Source organism: Ostrinia nubilalis, chromosome 10 (assembly GCF_963855985.1).
Source record: "Ostrinia nubilalis chromosome 10, ilOstNubi1.1, whole genome shotgun sequence".
NCBI classification, from domain to species: domain Eukaryota; kingdom Metazoa; phylum Arthropoda; class Insecta; order Lepidoptera; family Crambidae; genus Ostrinia; species Ostrinia nubilalis.
In genome coordinates, this window is record NC_087097.1 from 6,774,703 (window position 1) to 6,794,878 (window position 20,176).

Genomic DNA, 20,176 nt, shown 5'->3' on the forward strand with positions numbered 1-20,176 from the left:
GACAGTGCAAACATATAGGCGATTCCAAATCCAGACAGGTTTATGTGACATGCAGAAAAAAATCCATTTTAAGCTCTATTAGTAACACAGAAAGCCCCTTTTTCTATTTTTCAAAACATTCAGTTACCCGTTTCAGGGTTATAAGCTCCAGTTACAACAAACGTGTGTGATACATTTCCCGGCCACCCATCGTGAAACAATTAAACACTTCATCTTTGGTGTTATAATGGTCAGTTATGACAAAAATGACTTCATGACAAATGGTGACTTTACATCTCAAACTAATGTAGGTAGTTATATAGCCTTCCTTGCGCAAGTTGCAGATGATGACTTGTCGTAGGTATTCTGAGAGGTTCACGCTGAAAAAACAGTTACGCTGTGAGCATTTTGTTACTCAATCTCTATTTAGCCACAAGAATTTCAATTTACTAACGAATTTGCTCAAATCATATAGGAATAAAAGATAAAGCAATAAAAGCCCAAAGAATTTACAGCTTTAACATCATAATGTTATTGCCTTTGCTAGTGTCGCGCTCAGTACTAAATACCACAGGTTTTAGGACCGCATAATTAGCGTAGGTATTTTAAAAGTATGTGATGTTTTACATCGGCGTGGTGCGTCATAATAAAAATGTTGATCCGGGCTCCATAAATTACTGGGGCTGTCAATAATGATCCAATTATTCTCAGGGCTTATTGATAGGTGCACTCTCCGAAAGATAAAGTAGTTTGACCGAGACTTGCACGCAGTTTTAAATTTTTAAAATATATTTTAAGCAATATAATTTATCTACTATCTAGTGGGTAGGTACTTTATTTTAAAAAGTATTTGCGTGAAATGTGAGTCAGACCATCAGCTCTACTTACGATAGCGATAATGGGAGTCGCCCCAGGATATCATTATCACTTTACTTAAATGTAGCAGGCATACAGCTTACATTCAATTATTATTAATCTTAAAGTGTATAAGGAAAATAGATGCATTTTTGATGTAATATGTATAAGCGACAGAAAATTGGCAATAACAGAAAATAAAATAAGTGAGATCTGCAACAGAAAGTCTCTACTATAAAAATTGTTTTTTTCAATCGTTCTGTATCTTGTATCTTTCCTAAATAACTTGTGTGTGTAAGAATGTAAAGGAGTGCTTAATGTGCAATTCTTCTTAAAATACGATGATTAATTTCGTAGAATTGAACATAGCCTGTAGTCGATCGCAAAACTCTACGTTCTGTAATGAAATAATAATTGAACTTGGACATAAATTCTTATGCAGTTCTTTGTGTGTACAGCAAACTTCACATCAAGCTGTACACTGAGGCATCTTATGGCATTGTAATAGGTACTATTCTGCAACTAAAATCGTATAGTCTGATATGCTCTCTCTACAAAGAACTGAAACGTGCACAGCCACATTCTCCAGAGGCGTTGAGCCAGCTGATTAGCATTCACATCAAGAGCAATGATTAATTATCCCTACTCAATAACAACGATCGATTTATTATGACAAGTACGTTCAGAAACAAAATACCTTTTCGTTGTCGTTCATAATAATTAATCAAAGTATGTGAACATGTTTTATTGGCTGACTCTACCTGTTTAGTCTCGTTTTAAAAATAATATAATAATCTTTCTAGATTGGACTTGGACCGTTTTGACACCTCATTCGTTGTTTTCTATTGAGGTAAGAAAAAATTACAACAAAATTATGTGGGGCAAAATATGTTAAGCTGTTTATGTTATTTATACTTATTTATAACGTTTTGGTTTCGCTTAACCTAATCTAATAAACGATGTAGGTTAGTAACAAAAACAAAAAATGTTTTCAAATCTTATTTATTGTTTTAAGTTAATGGCGTAGGTATTTCTTTTAGGTACATCATCTTATTCTATCTAATATTATAATTATTTAATATCACGGTACTTCTCTCAGTACACAGAGAGAACGAATAATATTTTATTACAATCATAAAATGTAATAATTAAAATTAACATATTTCGTACAACACGACACTAATGAGAAAATAAGATACGAAAATAACTCTACACCGACTCACCAAAATATAAATTATGAAAGCCTGTTTCACAATTTAACATGACATGTAACTACATTATACAGAAAATTGTACCTTCAGTAAAAATATTGTTAAAAATATTATACCTTTAATAAAATTACTGTTAAGAACGGTAACTGAGAAAGGAAGACGATATGACTACTACTGGTATTTCGGTAACAAACTATTATAGTATTGAGCGATTTAATGTTATACTTTTAGCGATAAAATAAAATCCATATAACTCTACTCTAAATAAAACATAATCTATGGAAGACCTTACGATTTTGCTGTATAAGGCACATAGAATTCATTCTATGTTAATCTTTATTACTTAGCAAAAATAATTAAAACGCACTCAATGCATTTATTTATGTACCTTTTGCTTACTCTAGTCCTTGTTGTAAACAAAAAAACTTTAATCAATAAAATGTAAACTAAATACATGGCACTAAGTCCTAAATAAAAGGAATGAACTAAATAAACTATTATTTGTTAAGTATTTATTTACTTAATTTTATAAAATAAATTCGGACATAGTCCTTTTACGTACATAAATGAAATACTGCCTCAGATGTCATCCTTGTATTTACAAAAATATCCTAGTTCATAACTAACATTAATATACATTTAATAACATATTAAATGGCCTTGCTTTATTAATCATTTCAATATTGTTTAATTTGTTTACTTACTCTTAAACAAATAGATATCACACAAAATATATACTGACCAAATTAGATACCACATAACCACACACATTAGTGGCACATAAATATTTAAATCTCGATTTACATTCATACTAGGAACTTCAAAGCTTTTTCATATAATCACATATCAGCCGTAAGAGTTGTAATAAATATGCCACTCGTCATGGTATATACAACATTATATGTAACAGTTTACGGTCAACTAAAATTATCTCTAATTGCAATTATTACGGGAACATTCCGATATACAACTCCAATCACACCTTTAAAAAGACAACCTTACATCTAGCATTAAAATTATATCACAGAATGCAACCTAGGGATGGAGGGTTGCTTTATATTTGTACTGGCAAGAACGTTTTACATCTGTACGGCTAGCACGAAACACTTTCGAGTTCGAATCGTTTGCGTATTCGAATCGCCATCAAAAGATTTAGTACGAAAACTACAACAGCGCCCTTGTGAACGTGTCGTAAAGTGAACTTAGTATGAGAAATGATTGCACGAAACTTATTTTGAGAATCAAAATTGTCACGTTATCGTTTAATTCGATGGTTGAGTATCGAATTTTGTCGAATACGCAAACGATTCGAAGACGAAAGTTGTTCATGCTAGAGGTACTGTACGTGATGTTCTTGCGCCACTCACTAGAAACGTGGTTTAAAGACCCCCATACTGAAATTCTAACTATAAACGACATAGGCTTATCTCGAACAGAGGTAGTGTCACCACGGCCGCCATGGCTTGTCTTCTGGTGGTTGTCTCCTGGTAACCAAGGCTAGTGGGGCTGGTTCGTCTACTGACGGTGGCGGACTCCCCCACCCTGAACTTGCTGGAGAAAAGCACCTCGGTTCTGACGATGCTGATGAAGAGGACGCGTCTCTTGGAGACAGGGGCACCAATGTTGGTACGGCGCCTAGAGTGCCGGCGTTGACTCCAGCTGGGAGGACCAGGGCGATGTCGCCGTTTGATAACCTCGTTGGCACCAATCGGACGCCTGACCCAGGACCGGCTGTATAAAAGCGTGACTGTTAGAGAATTTGTTAAAACACATCGTTAGGAATTAAACTAAAGGAAGGTAATCTAAGATTGAAAGACAGCTGTCGTGACGATATTTACCCGAAATAAAAATAGTTGAATGCTGAGCAGGAACGGCATTGTCTTCAGGGTCGGAGGGCGGAGTGGGGGCTCCGGCCGGCCTCGTGCTAGGGTTGCCAACGCAGCTTTCCAAATGCTTCACGAGTCTTCTCTTCAGGCCAGATTCCAACCCAGGGTATTTAGTCACCTCCGTGAGGCAGTGCCTATAGCCAGCTCGAAACCGATCTGGAGACCCCGCCCCCTCAGACCGAAGACCTTCCAAATGCTTCACCGTCATCTCCAGAATGTCTGCCTTCTCCAACTTCGAATGTCTAGCCGGCTGCAACAAACCAACACATTATTATAACTAAATACCTCCAAGGGACCGTAAAATGCAAATTTTATTAATCGTATATTTTGTTAAGATATTTAAAAGAAAATTACAACTTTGTAGGTACACTTCTCATTTATAACAGCGTTTATGCGGTCGTTATTAAAGCGTATTTTTGCGGTTTTAATGAAATTTGTGGGGCTATTAAGTGGTTTAATATTCGCGTAGTTAACATTCAACAGCGAGCAACGGCCGCGGGTGACGATGGTCACTCCGTCGGGAGGATCAATTAAAAATAACTTACGTCTTTCTTCATGGCGTCTAGTATGAGCGCCTTCAGTTCGTTGAGGCAGTTGTTGATTCGCGCTCTTCTTCGTTTCTCCATAATCGGTTTGTTGCTCTGTAACAATTGAAAATTATAACGTTAGTGTATTGTTTTTAAATTATCACACTGGTACAAAACGTGTAAGCTTCACGAGTATACTAATTGAAGGTACTAAGTAGAGCCACGTGTATCTTATACAACGTGTCCCAAAATTCAAGGATAAGCCGGCGCCGCAGGATGGACATAGTCATGACTTTAGGAAAAATAAGGAAAAAAATCTATCTCAATTATTTTTATATATATAGGTCATTAGCCCTTTTCATTTCTCCGAATCGAACCCAGCAGTGTGTAACATATAGGTACGTATTTTGTGCAAACAATCAGATTATACCTAAATAGTAGAGACACTAAACACGCATGAAGTGTTATCGGCTGGCGACAGCACTATCGATTAATGGCAAAAACAATGTTACATCTCCGGTCCAAAGTGATTTACTGCCTTGAAAATGAATTCTGCTGGCTTAGTGATACGTTCTAGAATGAAAGCCTTTTCAGTTTGATAAAACTGCAAATACCTATATCTCATGAATAAATAAAACTTTCCGAACAATCACATGATGTATCGTTATCAACAAACAACCCAAAAACGTTATCTTTTGTTTTGGCGCTACATGAGAGGTGTCATCTAGCAAGTCCAATAAACAATGTTCTTAGTTTCTTCACTTTCTTATCTTGTTGTGTACATCTATGTCTACTGTCGTGGCGCTTATCTGCGGGCGACGCTAAACGCGAAGCGTGACAAAAAGAGCCATTAATCTCTCGTTACGCGGCGGCGCGTGCGCTCCATTCAAGGTGAAGGTCGCGGGCGCCGTGATTGGCGGACGCGGACGCGGTGTGACGTCGCGTCACGCGCGCCGTACCACGTGACCGCACCTCAATTAGGGATGACACTCATTTAATCCGTAACCCCTACACTAATAAACGTTATTTAGCAGTCTAAAGGTTACCCTATTGCGTAACATTCGAAAGAACAAAAGAACTACGCTTATTAAAAGTAGAGTTCACGGAGATCACGTAACTATCTTTAAACTTATCTATCATACAATATCTACTACAGTCTATGTGAAACAACAATCCCGAAGAATGCAAAACAGTCTTTCGGTTACGAAACTGGAATAGAGGCAACCCGACCGCCAATTAATCAATTAATTTGGCATTTCTATTTCCACTAAGATGATGTCATGTGCACTGTCTAGACAAGGGAATGTGTGACTGATCAGAGCGAAATGATGACGTAAATGATGCAGTGGAACTTTCCTACCTACAAAATAAAAATATCTTCATTTAGGTACTTAGACTAATTAAATTAGAAAGTTCTTACAAATCGTCAAAATACTCCATACAACTGTATTTGTCTCTATTGCACGCTTTCGCTAATTCTTAGTTTCACTTCAGCTTTCATTACAAGACCTTGTCTTACGGTGTGTAGCCCTATTATGGAAATAGAGCAATTCCTGCTACGAAATTTAGTTTATTGCTACGTCGTAGCAAAATCGTAGCACATAACTTTTGACCAAACAAAATAAAAAATACTGCTTTAATGTAGAGCTTCTATAGGTTGGATTTCACCAATAGGTAAAAAAGCGTAATAAGATGTAAAAACCCTTTTGACACTCGGTCGTAATTAACCTATCAGAGTGATAAAAACTTTTATTTAACCGAACTTCGTTACTATAAAAACTTTAATGTAAAACCTACAATATTTTTTTTTATTTCTTAACTCAAGATAAAAAGGTGATTGCATATAAAAATACAAGAAGCAATGAACAATATTTATGTTTATGAAGTCACGTCGCACATTAAACTGATAGCTGATAAGTAGCACCAAGTCATTCAGTAATCAATACTATGAAAGAGACACGTGTCTGATAATATGTGCGTGCGGGTAATATCATATTGTCAAGTATGTTAATTGCTTCAATTCTCAGGGAAAATTATAGAATTTAGTATGTCAAAAAATCTTCTTCTTGTCGTGTCGACAACAAACCTATACAGTGCCAGCCCAAAACTCCGCTACAAGAGTGGCGTTGTCAGTAGTTTTATTGAATGTCAAAAAGTAATAACCCATTTTGCGTCATTTAATTTAATAGAGAGTTTTATTTATATCAACTGAGGATCGACTTTTAACCATTTTATGTGATTGGGGCTTATTGCCTATGCGTTGTCACGCGTTGTATTCAAAAGGGTACAAGCATTTGTTTACAATTATTATGGTTAACCAATATTTATAACGCAATACCTACATTGAATCAGACAGTAACATTACAAATTACATACAGAGCATTGCAGCCTGCAGAGATACGTCAGTCCTAATGAGATAAAAGAAAAACGCGTTCTTTTGTCTGATAAGCATCATCTTGATATAAATATTGGTATTAGTTTCGATGGACGATAACATTAGCAACATAGCATTGCTACAAAGAGTAGCTAATTCGAATTGACAGAAGCACTTGTAATCAAACAAACAGTAAAGTTCTAAAATATTATTTTAGGTATGCTTAAATACTCGTACAACAAGGGATCGTTGTTTTTCGGTCCACGTACTAACAAAATTAATCCGGTCTTAACGAGTCTAATGAATCTGAAACACGTGTAACCTTTTTCAACCTAATTTTATGTTAAACACAATACAGTACCAACGTAACTAAGAAAAAGTAATTTAAGCAACAACTAATCTAATAGTCTATTCAAGTGTGCACTCAACAGCATTTCAACAAGTTGGCACATCGTTAATGATTATGTTATCTACATAATTTAAGTGTGATGGGCTGAGTGATCACTTCTGTCGCTGCGAGCTAGTTAATAGTCACCTGACGGGTTGCATTTAGTGTGGCATTAGCGGTGTGAGATATATTGCCAATCTATTTATAGGCAATAATACAAGTCGACTCATGCTAATTTTACTCACATACATCTTTTGTAAGGCTTCTACGTATTAACCTAGTATAAGATTTTATGTACCCACCAGACAAAGTTTAATCGGGTTTAAGCACGGAACTATCATTGTTCTGATTACGCCGGTGTGTTAAGGAATCAAACTATTAGGTTTCAGGACAAAAGTTTCCAATTCTGTGATTACCTACCTACTACATGTTTGATACATGTTTTCGTATATTCCCCAGAGCCATCCCAATCCCAGACAATGGCAACGTGACGAGTTACGCAACGTTTGGCGAGTCATGCGGGCGCATTTAGCGCCGAGGCGCCGCGACGCCCGCCGCACGTGTCGCCATTACAGCGCCTTTATAGACGGGTTGACGTATTACTGTAGAAACTCGAAATTAACACTTTGACGGTGTGTTATATTGAGAAAATCGTGGTTTAGGTTTAGCTTAGTAATTAACACTATCTGTAGATACGTCAGAACCTCACGCCACGCGTAGGCTCCTATCTAATTACGAAAAGTGTTACCTACTTTGCATTTAGACTTAAATATTTTTTATCTTTCTTATTTTCTCCCGTTTTCATTAATTATTAATAAGCGTCAGTTATAATTTATAGTTATGATATTTTGTTTGTACCTAATTTAATAGCATTCTTTTAGTGTAGTTTCATCTCAAAAGTTCCGCGCTAATGAATGAGCCAAGCGAGAATCGCTCTCGTGGTTGGAGCTCGCTCGTTGATGGCTATTTTTCGCAGTCTGGCACGAGCCCAGTCTCACTGCAGATCGCTATTTTGATACCTACACTCGCACCCACACATTGCAAATGAATGTACACAGATATTGGTCGGCGCGTGTCGCACCCACTCGTCTGAGTGTTATTAGTTTTCCGTTAAATGCCGCTGTTTGCGCCTGTACTCCATCTATTTACTTTATATTTAGCACTAGATATACTCGTACATAATTTAAGAGGCCATTAAAAACGTATAAAATTTATAGGTGGCATATAACCTAGGCGGTTATCGTTTGAAAAAAAGTTCAATTCACTAAAACTTGCCATTGTCAATACCTACACATATAAGAGAAGTGTTTAGTTGATTCATCGGACCAAACCAAAGTTCGCTAACATTATTTTCTTTTTATTTGATTTCAGACATTTAAATAAGTAAGTATGTGAAAGGGAAAGTAGAGCCAGATATACGAGTAAATACCCTTCATTGATGATCAATTGAAACAAATGATCGAAGCTTCCAATAATTTACAAAAGTGGTTTTACTTGATTTCCGAACAGACAGCTAAACGATGAAGCATCTAGTCGGAGCGTAGGTAGAGACGAGGATAGAATTTGTTTTGTCGGCGCCTCGACATTTACAAAGCAGTGCGCCATCTAATACATTAGTTAATCTAGAGCTAGGAGCTACGTGACAGCCCAGCAATAGCCGCCAGTATGTCTGTATTCAAGGACGAAAGGAAAAATTTCGTAGCAACCGTCGATTCTGGAGAGCTTGTTTCATGTATGGCCTTTCACCGAATTCTAAATTATGTACCTAACTCAATTTATTTAAATTAAGTTTTTAGGATGAAGTTTGTCTTTGAGACGTAAGTAACTCTACATCTGGGTAGATTAAAGTTTTCGGTACCTACTAAATAGAAAGAAATAAAAACTTTATTGATGCAAAATAATACACTGTAGCATTTTATACTGACACTCAGATTCTTAAGATAATGCACACTATATTTCAGGAGTCAGACTAAAGTCCTAATTCTTATCCCACCAAAAACATTCTGTAAAAAACTAGCCAAGTCTCGATGGAGCTGCTTGTTTATCTCTAAAAAGTAATGAAATCTAGACAAAGTCGTGCCAAGTCTATGGTTCCTTACTGCGATTTCTTTATTATTATAGTTATGTTGTGTGACTTGGCCGTTGAAGGGTGACAAAACCAGGTGCTCCATGACACCATTGCACCAATCTGTCGCCAGAACCGCTACCCATTGACGATGGAAAATTATGCCACTTGGAAAACGTTGATTCAACAATAACCAGTCAATTGTAGGTTTAATAAAGCTGAGTATTTCAATAATACTTATGTATGATTATCTTAATAAAGATTGTTCAACGGCCAAGTCACACAACATTAACTATAATAATAAAGAAATCGCAGTAAGGAACCATAGACTTGGCACGACTTTGTCTAGATTTCATTACTTTTTAGAGATAAACAAGCAGCTCCATCGAGACTTGGCTAGTTTTTTACAGAATGTTTTTGGTGGGATTTTACTTATTTTTGTAGAAAGTGGCAAAATTTTTTAACGTCGTCGTTTTATCGATTTTTTTTACGATATTAAACACAAATAAACTCAACGACCTTTAAAATGGACAACGAATCAGAATTGTTTTAATAACATGACCTTAGCGAACCTTACAATATAATAAACGAAATCAACGAATTCAACTTAATCGACGGGGGGCTCTAGAAAGGAAAAAAATCTGGACACCACTTGCTAGTGCTAGCGCCATCTAGCGGTAAGCGATACAGGCGAACACCACGGTGCCGGAGTAGTATTGATTATGAATGTGGTGTTACTCCAGATCTTCGATTTTCCTAGTTTTTATAGTTTTCCCTTTATGTAGCCATTAAACCCTAACTCTGTACCAAATTTCAGCTCTCTGAGTTTATGGGAAGTACTAGTTCTATTTTGATGATCATCAGTGAGTGAGTGTCGTAAATGCGAAACTTTGCTTTCGCTTAACTTCGGAACTAAATAACCTACAGACTTGAAATTTTGGATTTTAAGTATGTGATTATAGCTTACTAGATGACGAAAATTTCTGCGTTCTGGTCTTATCCAGAGGTTCTCAAATAGGGGCCTGAAAATGCGGCGAAATGGTTCCAGTAAAGATGGTACGGCAGTGTTTGCTTCGCGCTCGACTTGGCGGGGGCACTGCCGTGCCCCCAGATTCAAACAATGCCTAAGTTTAATTAAAAAAAAATGTGTCGACGATCTGGTGAAGGTCGCGGGAAGTGCCTGGATGCCGGCGGCGCAGGACCGGTCGTTTTGGAAGTCCTTGGCGGAGGCCTTATTCCAGCAGTGGACGTCATTTGGCTAAAACGAACGAACGAAAACCTACTAAATTTGAGCCGCCTAATAGGCCGACTGTTCAGTTTCAGCTACGGCGTCTAATCCGAATTGGCGCGGCGGCGGCGTCGCGTGCCAAGCGCAGAGGCGTGGGAGCGGCCGGCGAACTTCCGGCACGCGCCGCGGACCACGTGCGTGAGGATGTGGTAAACGCCTAAACATGCAACGCGTGCAACAGCTTTTTCTAATTTCGGTGACCTAGTCTAAAGCAGGTATTTAACAGCCTGTTCTAATTTCGGTGGCCTAGTCTAATGCAGATATTTAACCTACATTATGCAAGCTCTTTCGGCTGAGCGTAACTTGGGTTAGTGGTCAAACGCACCTAAACAATTTATGAGCGGTTTCAGCATTGAATACAAACAATAGAAGCTTCAGCAGTATATTCTAACTTTTACCGTTCTGTGTAGGTATGTTTATTCTCGCTCGCTTTTATACTCACTTTTAGAGGTATAAATAAATTGGAAAAATCTAGCGTAAAAAATATGAAATATAAATCGGAATAGTGTGAGTCATTGACCGGGGCGGAGACGTATGACGCAGTGTTGAAAACTTATGCCCACCGGGATTAGGTGTACTATTAGTAACTGATATGAGATTCGAAAGCTCTGACGAATATTTTTAGAAAGAAACTCTACTTAAACAGATTACTGTCCACTTACAAGAAACAAACATCTATGCCTGATTCTCATGCTCAACTCAACATTAAGATTAAGCTGAGCTCTAAGCTCAACATTAAGCTGAACTTTTATTACCAACTAGAATAAAGATAACCACAACAAACATTGTAATCTACTTTCACAAATGCCATTTAAGCACGTTTTAATGACGTCGGCAAGTTAATCAAAGCGTCTAATCCTTTGGACAATCTGGCTGCGTTATCATTTGCCTACGACTGCGTTCGTAGTGCAAGCCCAATGAGGTTTTAAAGGCCTGATAGCGTCGGCGGCTTATCAACTGTATCAGCCGTATTTGTAGCTCTATGTAGGCGACTGCGAGTCCGCGATCGACAATGTTGCACGAATCACGAGTTTGGGGAGAAAATCTATTACGCACTCCTTCCTGTCCTTAATTTGAGTCTCGTACCTACCTAATTTTGATCGAATTGTCCACTGATTAAAACAGTACGCCTCTTAACGGAAAAAAACATGACTGTCGCAAGAGTTTATTTGCTCAACCCTAAAGCACTCACTACTTAAAAGATCTTGAATGAATACAAAGAAGAATATGCACGTATAGAGTTAATTGCCAGCCCTAGCCGGCGCGGGCGGAGGCGGGCGGCGCAGGAGTGGGCGCGCGACGCTAATCTCGCGGCGATGTTTATCATTCGATGATGGATCGCCGCTCCTTAATAGCTTCCTACAGACGCACCACTGTGCACGCCTCATTATTTTTCTTGAACCGCTCTTTGAACATTTTATTACTTTCTTTTGATAACTTCCCGCAGAATGCCATACAAATTGGTTGTATACGCGTAGTTACGCTGTACGTCTTTTCAGAAAGGTTGAAATTGATGATCCTTAAAATTGAAAGTAGACACAACTACGAGTACCTTTGTAGTTAGTACTTTACACGAGTAGTGTAATATAGTTATTTTTAAAAAGTAAATACCAATTTGGAATGGATCGTAGTATGAAATGTAATAACGTTTCAAAGTTGCCGCATTATTGTGCAGAACGTAATTTTATTATTGCGTAGTACACGCCAAAAACAATCATGAAAGTGCTGTCATGAAGATAAGCCCGATCGCTGGATCGTGAACCCTTCGGGCGATAACGTGAGCTTCACCTCCCCACTCTATTTCGGGAAACCATGAATATTACACGCGTTGAAATAAATTGAATATTCAAATGTTTGCTCTGATCTTTGCAATGACTGTATCAACGAAAAATTTTCTTTTCTTCAATCTAAAAAAATTCAAATTCTAAAATCTTTTTATTTTCACTTTTAAGACAAGATGGATGAAGGCTCTTTGTAGTGATGTAAGAAAATATCAATATAGAATACAAATGCATCATTTTGCAACAAGAGGGCGGTTGGAGGCAAATCGACGCTCCCATAACAGTATAAATCCTACGCCAGGCCCACTCGTTACACGTAGAGATACAGCAACTTCCGACAGACACAGCGGTAGAGGTAGGTGGCGGTAAATACAAGGCACTCGAGATGCGAGGAGACAAAGTGTGCGGTATGGAGGTAGGCGGAGGAGGCGCGTTCGTTCCCACGACTATTAACCGCGGCGTCAGCCCACGCAACGCCCATGCGCCTGACTCACGCCGCATCACGCATCGTCGCCTCGACGGTAAGGGCTAACACACATTCCTCACATTTTATAATCAATAAAGAAGTAAGAATCTATCAAAGCTCTCCAAGATTCCCGCTGAACTTAAACTGTAGGCAATATCATCTAGGTATGTTGAAAAGTAGATGATTTCGACGCGACTAAGAAAAGCATCCATGTCAAAGTCACGCTTTCCAATATAATATGATTATACTCGTATTACTATAGGTGTAACAGTGTACGAGTGCCTTTACGTTTCACACATTTTCACGATGAAGCGACTAATGCGACTGATATTTTCCTCACAATATTGCGATATTTCAGCAGTCAACGCTCATGGACGCCTCGTGCGTAGCGTCTGTGTCTGCTCGAGCTTCTTATTTTTTATGACGTTTTCCTGATATTTCTATACGTAAATAACGTATCATTTTCGCTACGAGCTGGTGACGTCTACGTGTGCTGGCTAAGCGACTACGATATTTTCACGTCTTTGCACGTCTACCTGTTTACAATTTAACGATATATGGTAAATTCTCGCTTTAATTCCTATTTAAAACATTTCTGACGTCAATAATCAACTTGATAAGTATTCCAATATTCTATGTATGTGTCCAGCTTCGAAACCAAACGTAAAACTTTGAAATTGAAATTTTATTTGATAGACTAAATTCAAACTGCGTTGTAGACTTTTTTGCAGTGTTGACTCAATCTCGGACGTAGCCGATGGCAAAACAAATGTTTGTACTGGCATCGCGCGCGTGCACAATAAACACCTATAGCTGCTACGGTTCCCACGTACATCGGGCATTCAGATAGTACGTAGGAGGTACGCTAAAATTTCAAACCCATGAACATATTAAATCAAATTGAGAAGCTTTATAACATATTTTATATTAGTGACTGTCTATTTACTGATATGCTTTATGTAAAAAACTGAAAGTAATTTTATAGAAGACTGTAGCCATTCAAGCTATACTTTAAATTATATGCTGGCGGCGATAAAGATAGTCTTATTAAGTTACATGTAACATGAAAATTGTCAGGAAAATATCTGATAAATGATATCCCAACCGTCATGCTACAGCTGCACTAATTGATTTTTGTCTTATTTACGGAAAATTGTCGTTATACTGAAGCTGAAGCTGTCTTTATTGGTACTTCCAATTATCTTGGCTATGTAGGAGCATAGTAGGTGTACCTGCGTCTAAACACCTCAGCAATAAGTAACCGGCCGTCAGTCGTGACGATGGGCGTCCACGACTGAGCGTGACACGATCGTTTTCGTAGTTCGCGACGATTCGCTAATGGCCGAGCCATGAGACGAGTGACTTATTATGGACATACGAGTATTAGCACGCTCACGGAGTTTGAGACGTTTTTCAAACAACGAAGCCTTAATACCTAGTCTTCTTGGAAACGCATTTTTCAAACTTAGTCTAGCCAATTAACAGTGAATAATAAAGAACTGTATTTACTCAGAGCTAACTGAACCTTATTGCAATACGATGTAATATTCACAAGAAAGTAAGTAGTGAAACTGAAAATTAAACAGCTCAATTTTTTACTGGGAAGACCTGTCGGTACCTAGTATCAAAAATTTTCGCCACCCGTAGTGTAGGCCATAATTTACAAATTTGCTAAACTTTCCATGTCGTATTGTACATTTTTTATTTATGATCTATTAAATTTAATTCAAATAAATAATTATTAAAACACGTAAGCATAATTAATTCAGAGTGAAGTTTGGTGCTAATTAAAAACAGGACTTATGCACATAACATCTTAACAAATAGTTACGAGTAGTCTATTTATCCCAACTAATATTATAAATGCGAAAGTAACTCTGTCTGTCTGTCTGTCTGTTACGCTTTCCCGCTTAAACCTCGCAACCGATTTTGATGAAATTTGGCATAGAGATAGTTTGAGTCCCGGGAAAGAACATAGGATAGTTTTTATCCCGGTTTTTGAAACAGGGACGCGCGCGATAAAGTTTTTCTGTGACAGACAAAATTCCACGCGGGCGAAGCCGCGGGCGGAAAGCTAGTGACTCTATAAAGCAGGCAAAATATTAACATTTTAATTAATTATTGTAAAAATTAATAGATTTTTGAACGTATGCTAAAACACGCAAATTATAAAAACATTTATGCGCGTTGATGTCTATTACTTAACGACTATGTTTATGACCCCGATTAAGTTGACGCAGGATCTCATTTTAAATTATAATTTTCTATATTAAATACAATCTTACCACATTAAAATCCAAATTAATATTTACGAGCATTAATACTACAAACTTAAGTTTTAATATTTTAAGATTACTACTTAAAATATGAAAATTATCTCTTTTCAAAAATGCATTTCCAAATTAAAAATATTAAGTATAACTTTTTATTAAAATAAAATTAATTGTTAAATGATTAATTACTCACCCTTCTGTTATCGCTGGACTTCTTTTGCTCCGTCTGCCCAGGCGAGCTCATGTTTCCGCCGACCACCACCGGATTGGAGGCGCCCTGCTGCGGCCCGCCGGCTATGCCCGTCACCATAGTGTTAAAATTACACACTCGAATCCAAGTCACTGCATCAAATCACTGGCTGAATTTTCACTTAGTTCTTTTTTCGTTTGTTTTTTTTTTCAGCGAAGCGCTGGCGTACGTCTGTCGCGTGGAATAGTCGGCGCGCGACTGGCGGATCGTCGATGTCGGTCGTCGGTCGTCGGTCGTGGACGGCACGCGACCGAGCACGCTCCCGCGGTTCTCGCGTGCCTCCGCATTATTAGGCCGCCTGCTCACAGCCTGAAGCCGGCGTTAGATAAGCCTTTATAGAACAACGTCACATGTATCTAAGTGCTCCTTTTGTAGTAGCTAGGCAGAGAACGGACGGCCCACGTGATGAAAAGTAAAATCAATCCAGCTGGGAGGACTTAAAATAATTAGATTAGAATTCAAAATTAATAAAAAATAACTAAATATGTAGTAAAATCGATATAATTTTAAGGCTCTATACTGTAGTCTACAGGATGATAAGCCTTGAACCATTTTAACTGATAACTCTGTCTGTAATATTTTTTTATGAATTTTCGTTTTTAAACCCACTGAAAGAAATAAACTAATAACATTATAGACTTGATCAAAATGCAAAATCAAGTATTATCTTACTTTAATTCTCAGCCAAAAGCATTTCGCTTCAGCATTGATAGAGTCAATAAACGAAACGTGCCCGCTAATTCTAGGGTACACAATACACTGTATGAATCTCTATCGAATAATTAGTACCGCAATAATCTGCTGCATTACAAAGTGAAGGCCAGTGTATAGAGGCTTACTATTCAAATGGTGATGTGATGGCGCGTCTAGGGTTGCCAGGTCCAAAAACACAAAAGCCGGACTTCGTGCTTCATTTGGCCGGACATTTTACCCTAAAAGCCGGACATGACTTTACGGGGTGAAAGGGTGCAATAAGATTGTCATAGCTCACGAGTGAGTACTTACTATCATCATCGGCTGCCCATTGGGCAATGCCCAACATCCTGATACGTGCGCTTGATATTTTCTGTAGCTCGACTTTCGACTGGCGCGGCAGCCACATAAAAAGCCTAACAAAAGCCGAACAGGGCTGACAAGACCGTAAAAAGCCAAACATGTCCGGCTAAAGTTGGACACCTGGCAACCCTAGGCGCATCGGCTTCACAGCGGGCGTAAATCCGCCCGCGTCACCGGCGCCGCTTCAAAGCGTGTGGCTCCACAGATAAATAAGTTATACAGTACAGCCGCCGGGACCGAGTGGGATTAATTCTCGACTTTTCACAATAATTTCACAGTTTCTGAACAGTTACAGTCAGATATTATACCGTATTTTGCCTGAAGTTAACTGTAAAAGTACAGGGTGTAAAGTTTATAAACACTCTCATCTTTATTTAGGTTGCACAGTTTCAGATATTATAGCTGTTCGCAACAGCGAAACGCTGTAAATGTTGTAAAATTAGACCCACATAGCGGCTATTGCTGTATAAAATGGTCAATCAAAGCTGTAAAGACGATCTTGGAAAGCTCTACATTAATGAGAAAATCACTAAACTGTAAGTTGCTCTAGTATGGTGTTTAAAACTTGCGAAGAATAAAAGTCAGAAAGTTATTCTAGATATGTAATGATTTATTATTGTAAGGCACGAAAAAATGGTCAATCAAAGCTGTAAAGACGATCTTGGAAAGCTCTACATTAATGAGAAAATCACTAAACTGTAAGTTGCTCTAGTATGGTGTTTAAAACTTGCGAAGAATAAAAGTCAGAAAGTTATTCTAGATATGTAATGATTTATTATTGTAAGGCACGAAGTCGTATAGAGTCACGAGATATAAAAGAGAGTTCGTAAAAAACCTGGGTAAAACATCATAATGAGTACAGCCAATATTTGAATAATGATGTGTAAAGTTTTCCGCTACTGCATCACATAATCCAAGCTAAGTAGAAAAATCCATAGCCATATTCGTTGCATAAAAACCAACTGTTACAAGTTACAATACTGCTACGACCACTTCCTTATATTATTTACTTATACACTGAAATAGTATTTACAGAGTATTTTAGATTACCTACATAGATGACTATTACATATTGGGATTTTAGATTTGACGATCGATCGCAGGTCGATTAAATTCACGTGAGGACAAAACGAGACTCGACCTGGATTCATAATTCAATATTTTTTTACACTAAAATGTAGAGCAAGCACGAGTTTTTAACACAATCCTCGATACAATTTAATTAGAATTCAAGTTACAGCCCTAAATTAGTTATCCCGATGATCTTGAATGCCGTAGGATCTATTATGGTTATGGACCATCCTACAGAACGAATTCCGTTTGGCAACCGTAGATGAATATGCAAATCCGACACGTCCGACCACCCGGCCCGACTTCTACACGCCTCAGGTCTTATTCAAATGCCCTATTGTCAAACGCCGACTGCAACTAATTACGAACGAACTTGCAGGTCGGAGGAAACAATGGTTGATACGTAGGTACAGGCAACAACATTAGACCATACAACATTTTTGCAAAATAGAACCTAACACAACTACATAAGATGCTACTGTAAGCTTGATGAGCTGTCTGTACATATCGCACGCTTCGACTTTGTTACAGCTCATTACGTCGCCTGCGCGTGGAATTTAACGGTTTTCTATGAAGATCGAACTTTGTACAAACTTGTCATGCATGCTGAATTCGGTTTCGTGAAATCCATGGAAATCAATTTCTAAACCATGCCCAAACAAAAACATACCTAGAGGTTTTACCATTGGTTAAACGCTGTTATTAAGAGAAACATACTAAACCCCCTGTAATTCCCTGAAATTCTCCTAACGTCAAATCAGCGGTGAATGTTTTCATTTCGTATGCAACAAATACTTTAATAATATTGCATAAGGTGAGTTAATGAAGCCTTTATGATGTATTAATGAAAAATGAAACGTGACTAGAGACATGTCGAATCGTAGTCGATTAAGGTTACACAAATTAGCGTTAACGACACTATTTAAATTAATGTGGCTACGTTGATTTACATATTGTTACCAATCTAACTTCGAACACTGCCTACTCAACGATACGTCTTATTGATTTTCTTTGCCAAACAACTTGTTTTTGCAGCAACAATTCTTGAATAGAGTAACTGTTTATTTTACAAAAAAACAAACTGTTACAATTAACGGTCAAAATATTTTTAAGGTTCCATTACTGTTGTATACGCCTCTAAACAAAAGATTGCTCTATATTCCACATTTTTATGTCTTATTTATGGAGCACGGTGGGCAAACAGACGTGCTATTGAAAGAAGTTTTTTGTTTCAAATTTTTTTTACATGCAAATATGGACCGTTACAATTTTACTTGCGTTTTTTGCGCTAAAATGGAGAGTCGTTTTGTTTAGGTACAAGCATTTATTAGTTTTGGTAACCAAGTTATTTTTTTCGTTATACTAATTCTTATTTTAAATGTTTCCTTAAAACTCTTTATTAAATCATCCTTAATCTGTAGGTAATTTTGTAAGCTCTACGCATTATCGTTTATTTAATTATTAAAACCTAATACTTTACGTAGGCTCTTTACTATTCTTCAACGCCGTAGTAAGCAATAACTTTCTGTTTAACTAAACGATGAAACCACTACCCTCACCACAGTTTTCACCCTCTATTCTATTGTTTATTGTTGAACACTACTTCGCGGAAGGTTCCTAAGGGCACGCAGTAAACCTTATTGTCTATGTCAACACGAGTTTTATAGCTACCGAAACCAACAGGGCTTTTCGGAACCGCTCTAAAATTAAATTTCTGAAGAAATCCTGGAAATAAAAGAAGATTCGATTCATTGTTCCGTTACGGTGGAACAAAGTGCCCGCACCATTAACACTAGCATACATAAAAGCCACTACAATATTTTTATAAGAGAAGCCGAGATGAAAATGAAATTATGGAATTCCTAATATGAAAGATTCACACGAAACATAAATATTCAATATTTTCATGGAACCTTAAATGTGTATGTTTTTTAAGGAACATCATTACCCATATTATTTGCCGCCGCCCCTTTTCGTGTTTTATTGCAGATAAACCAAAGAAATGCATAAAACAACCCAAACCTTTCTGCTACGTTGTAAAACACGTGAACAACGAAAAGAGTTTTGGACAATGGTTGTTATTGGCGAACCCTTGCAATTAACTGTACAAAGTATTTCGCAGTTGTTTGGCAAACAGTCCGCCTTTGTGCTTTTCACTATCATCCTCAACCCGTCAATTTGGGTGCGAAGGCCGTCGGCTATGGCGATCTGTGATAAGTTCCCAAAACGATCGCGCCGCCAAAGGCGCTGCGCCGGCGCACGGGGACAATGCTAACGGCTCGTTTATGGCGGTGGCCTTTTAAAGTTTCTGTTGTAAAGCCGATATTTGCGTTGTTTGCATCAAAGGGGATAACGGTTCTTGGGTAAGAGTAAATTTGTCGAAGCATGTTTGGAAAATAGAAAAAAATATGGCAAAAAACTTAAAACATTTTAGTTTTACAGCTTAATTATCCTTTTCTCTTTGCGCCTAATCACTCTGTAAAACGATAAACTGTTTCATATTATGTCTAATCATAATACCTACTTTTCATAAAAACTTACCTACATAAATGACTACGTGCACAAGGTTCATAATATTTTTTCGATTCGCGATGATGGCGTGTATGCAACTGAGCCAAAATATCAGAAACTCAATTACCCACCTACCTCTCTCCTTCAAAAAGGTTACACGGTATAAATCCCGATAATTAATTCAGTTGTTAGTGA

General features: G+C 37.7%; 1 protein-coding gene across 1 annotated transcript; it reads right to left on the reverse strand.

Annotated features, from left to right (window-relative positions):
• Window positions 1–1,820: 1,820 nt before the first annotated feature.
• Window positions 1,821–15,586, reverse strand: LOC135075753 (protein hairy). The gene is made up of 4 exons (XM_063970228.1): window positions 15,287–15,586; window positions 4,477–4,572; window positions 3,884–4,181; window positions 1,821–3,776 (listed from the first exon to the last, which is right to left on the reverse strand). The coding sequence occupies exons 1-4, from the start codon at window positions 15,401–15,403 to the stop codon at window positions 3,490–3,492; spliced, it is 798 nt and encodes a 265-aa protein (XP_063826298.1). The 5' UTR covers window positions 15,404–15,586; the 3' UTR covers window positions 1,821–3,489.
• Window positions 15,587–20,176: the final 4,590 nt, after the last annotated feature.

What these genes read in the sequence shown, in the direction of transcription:
- LOC135075753 (XM_063970228.1), bottom strand. Translation starts at nt 15,403, where the DNA reads ATGGTGACGGGCATAGCCGGCGGGCCGCAGCAGGGCGCCTCCAATCCG. An exon ending in AGTCCAGCGATAACAGAAGG is followed by an intron (nt 4,573 to 15,286) that starts GTGAGTAATTAA and finishes CAATTGTTACAG; the next exon opens with AGCAACAAACCGATTATGGA. An exon ending in TTCAACTATTTTTATTTCGG is followed by an intron (nt 3,777 to 3,883) that starts GTAAATATCGTC and finishes GCTTTTATACAG; the next exon opens with CCGGTCCTGGGTCAGGCGTC.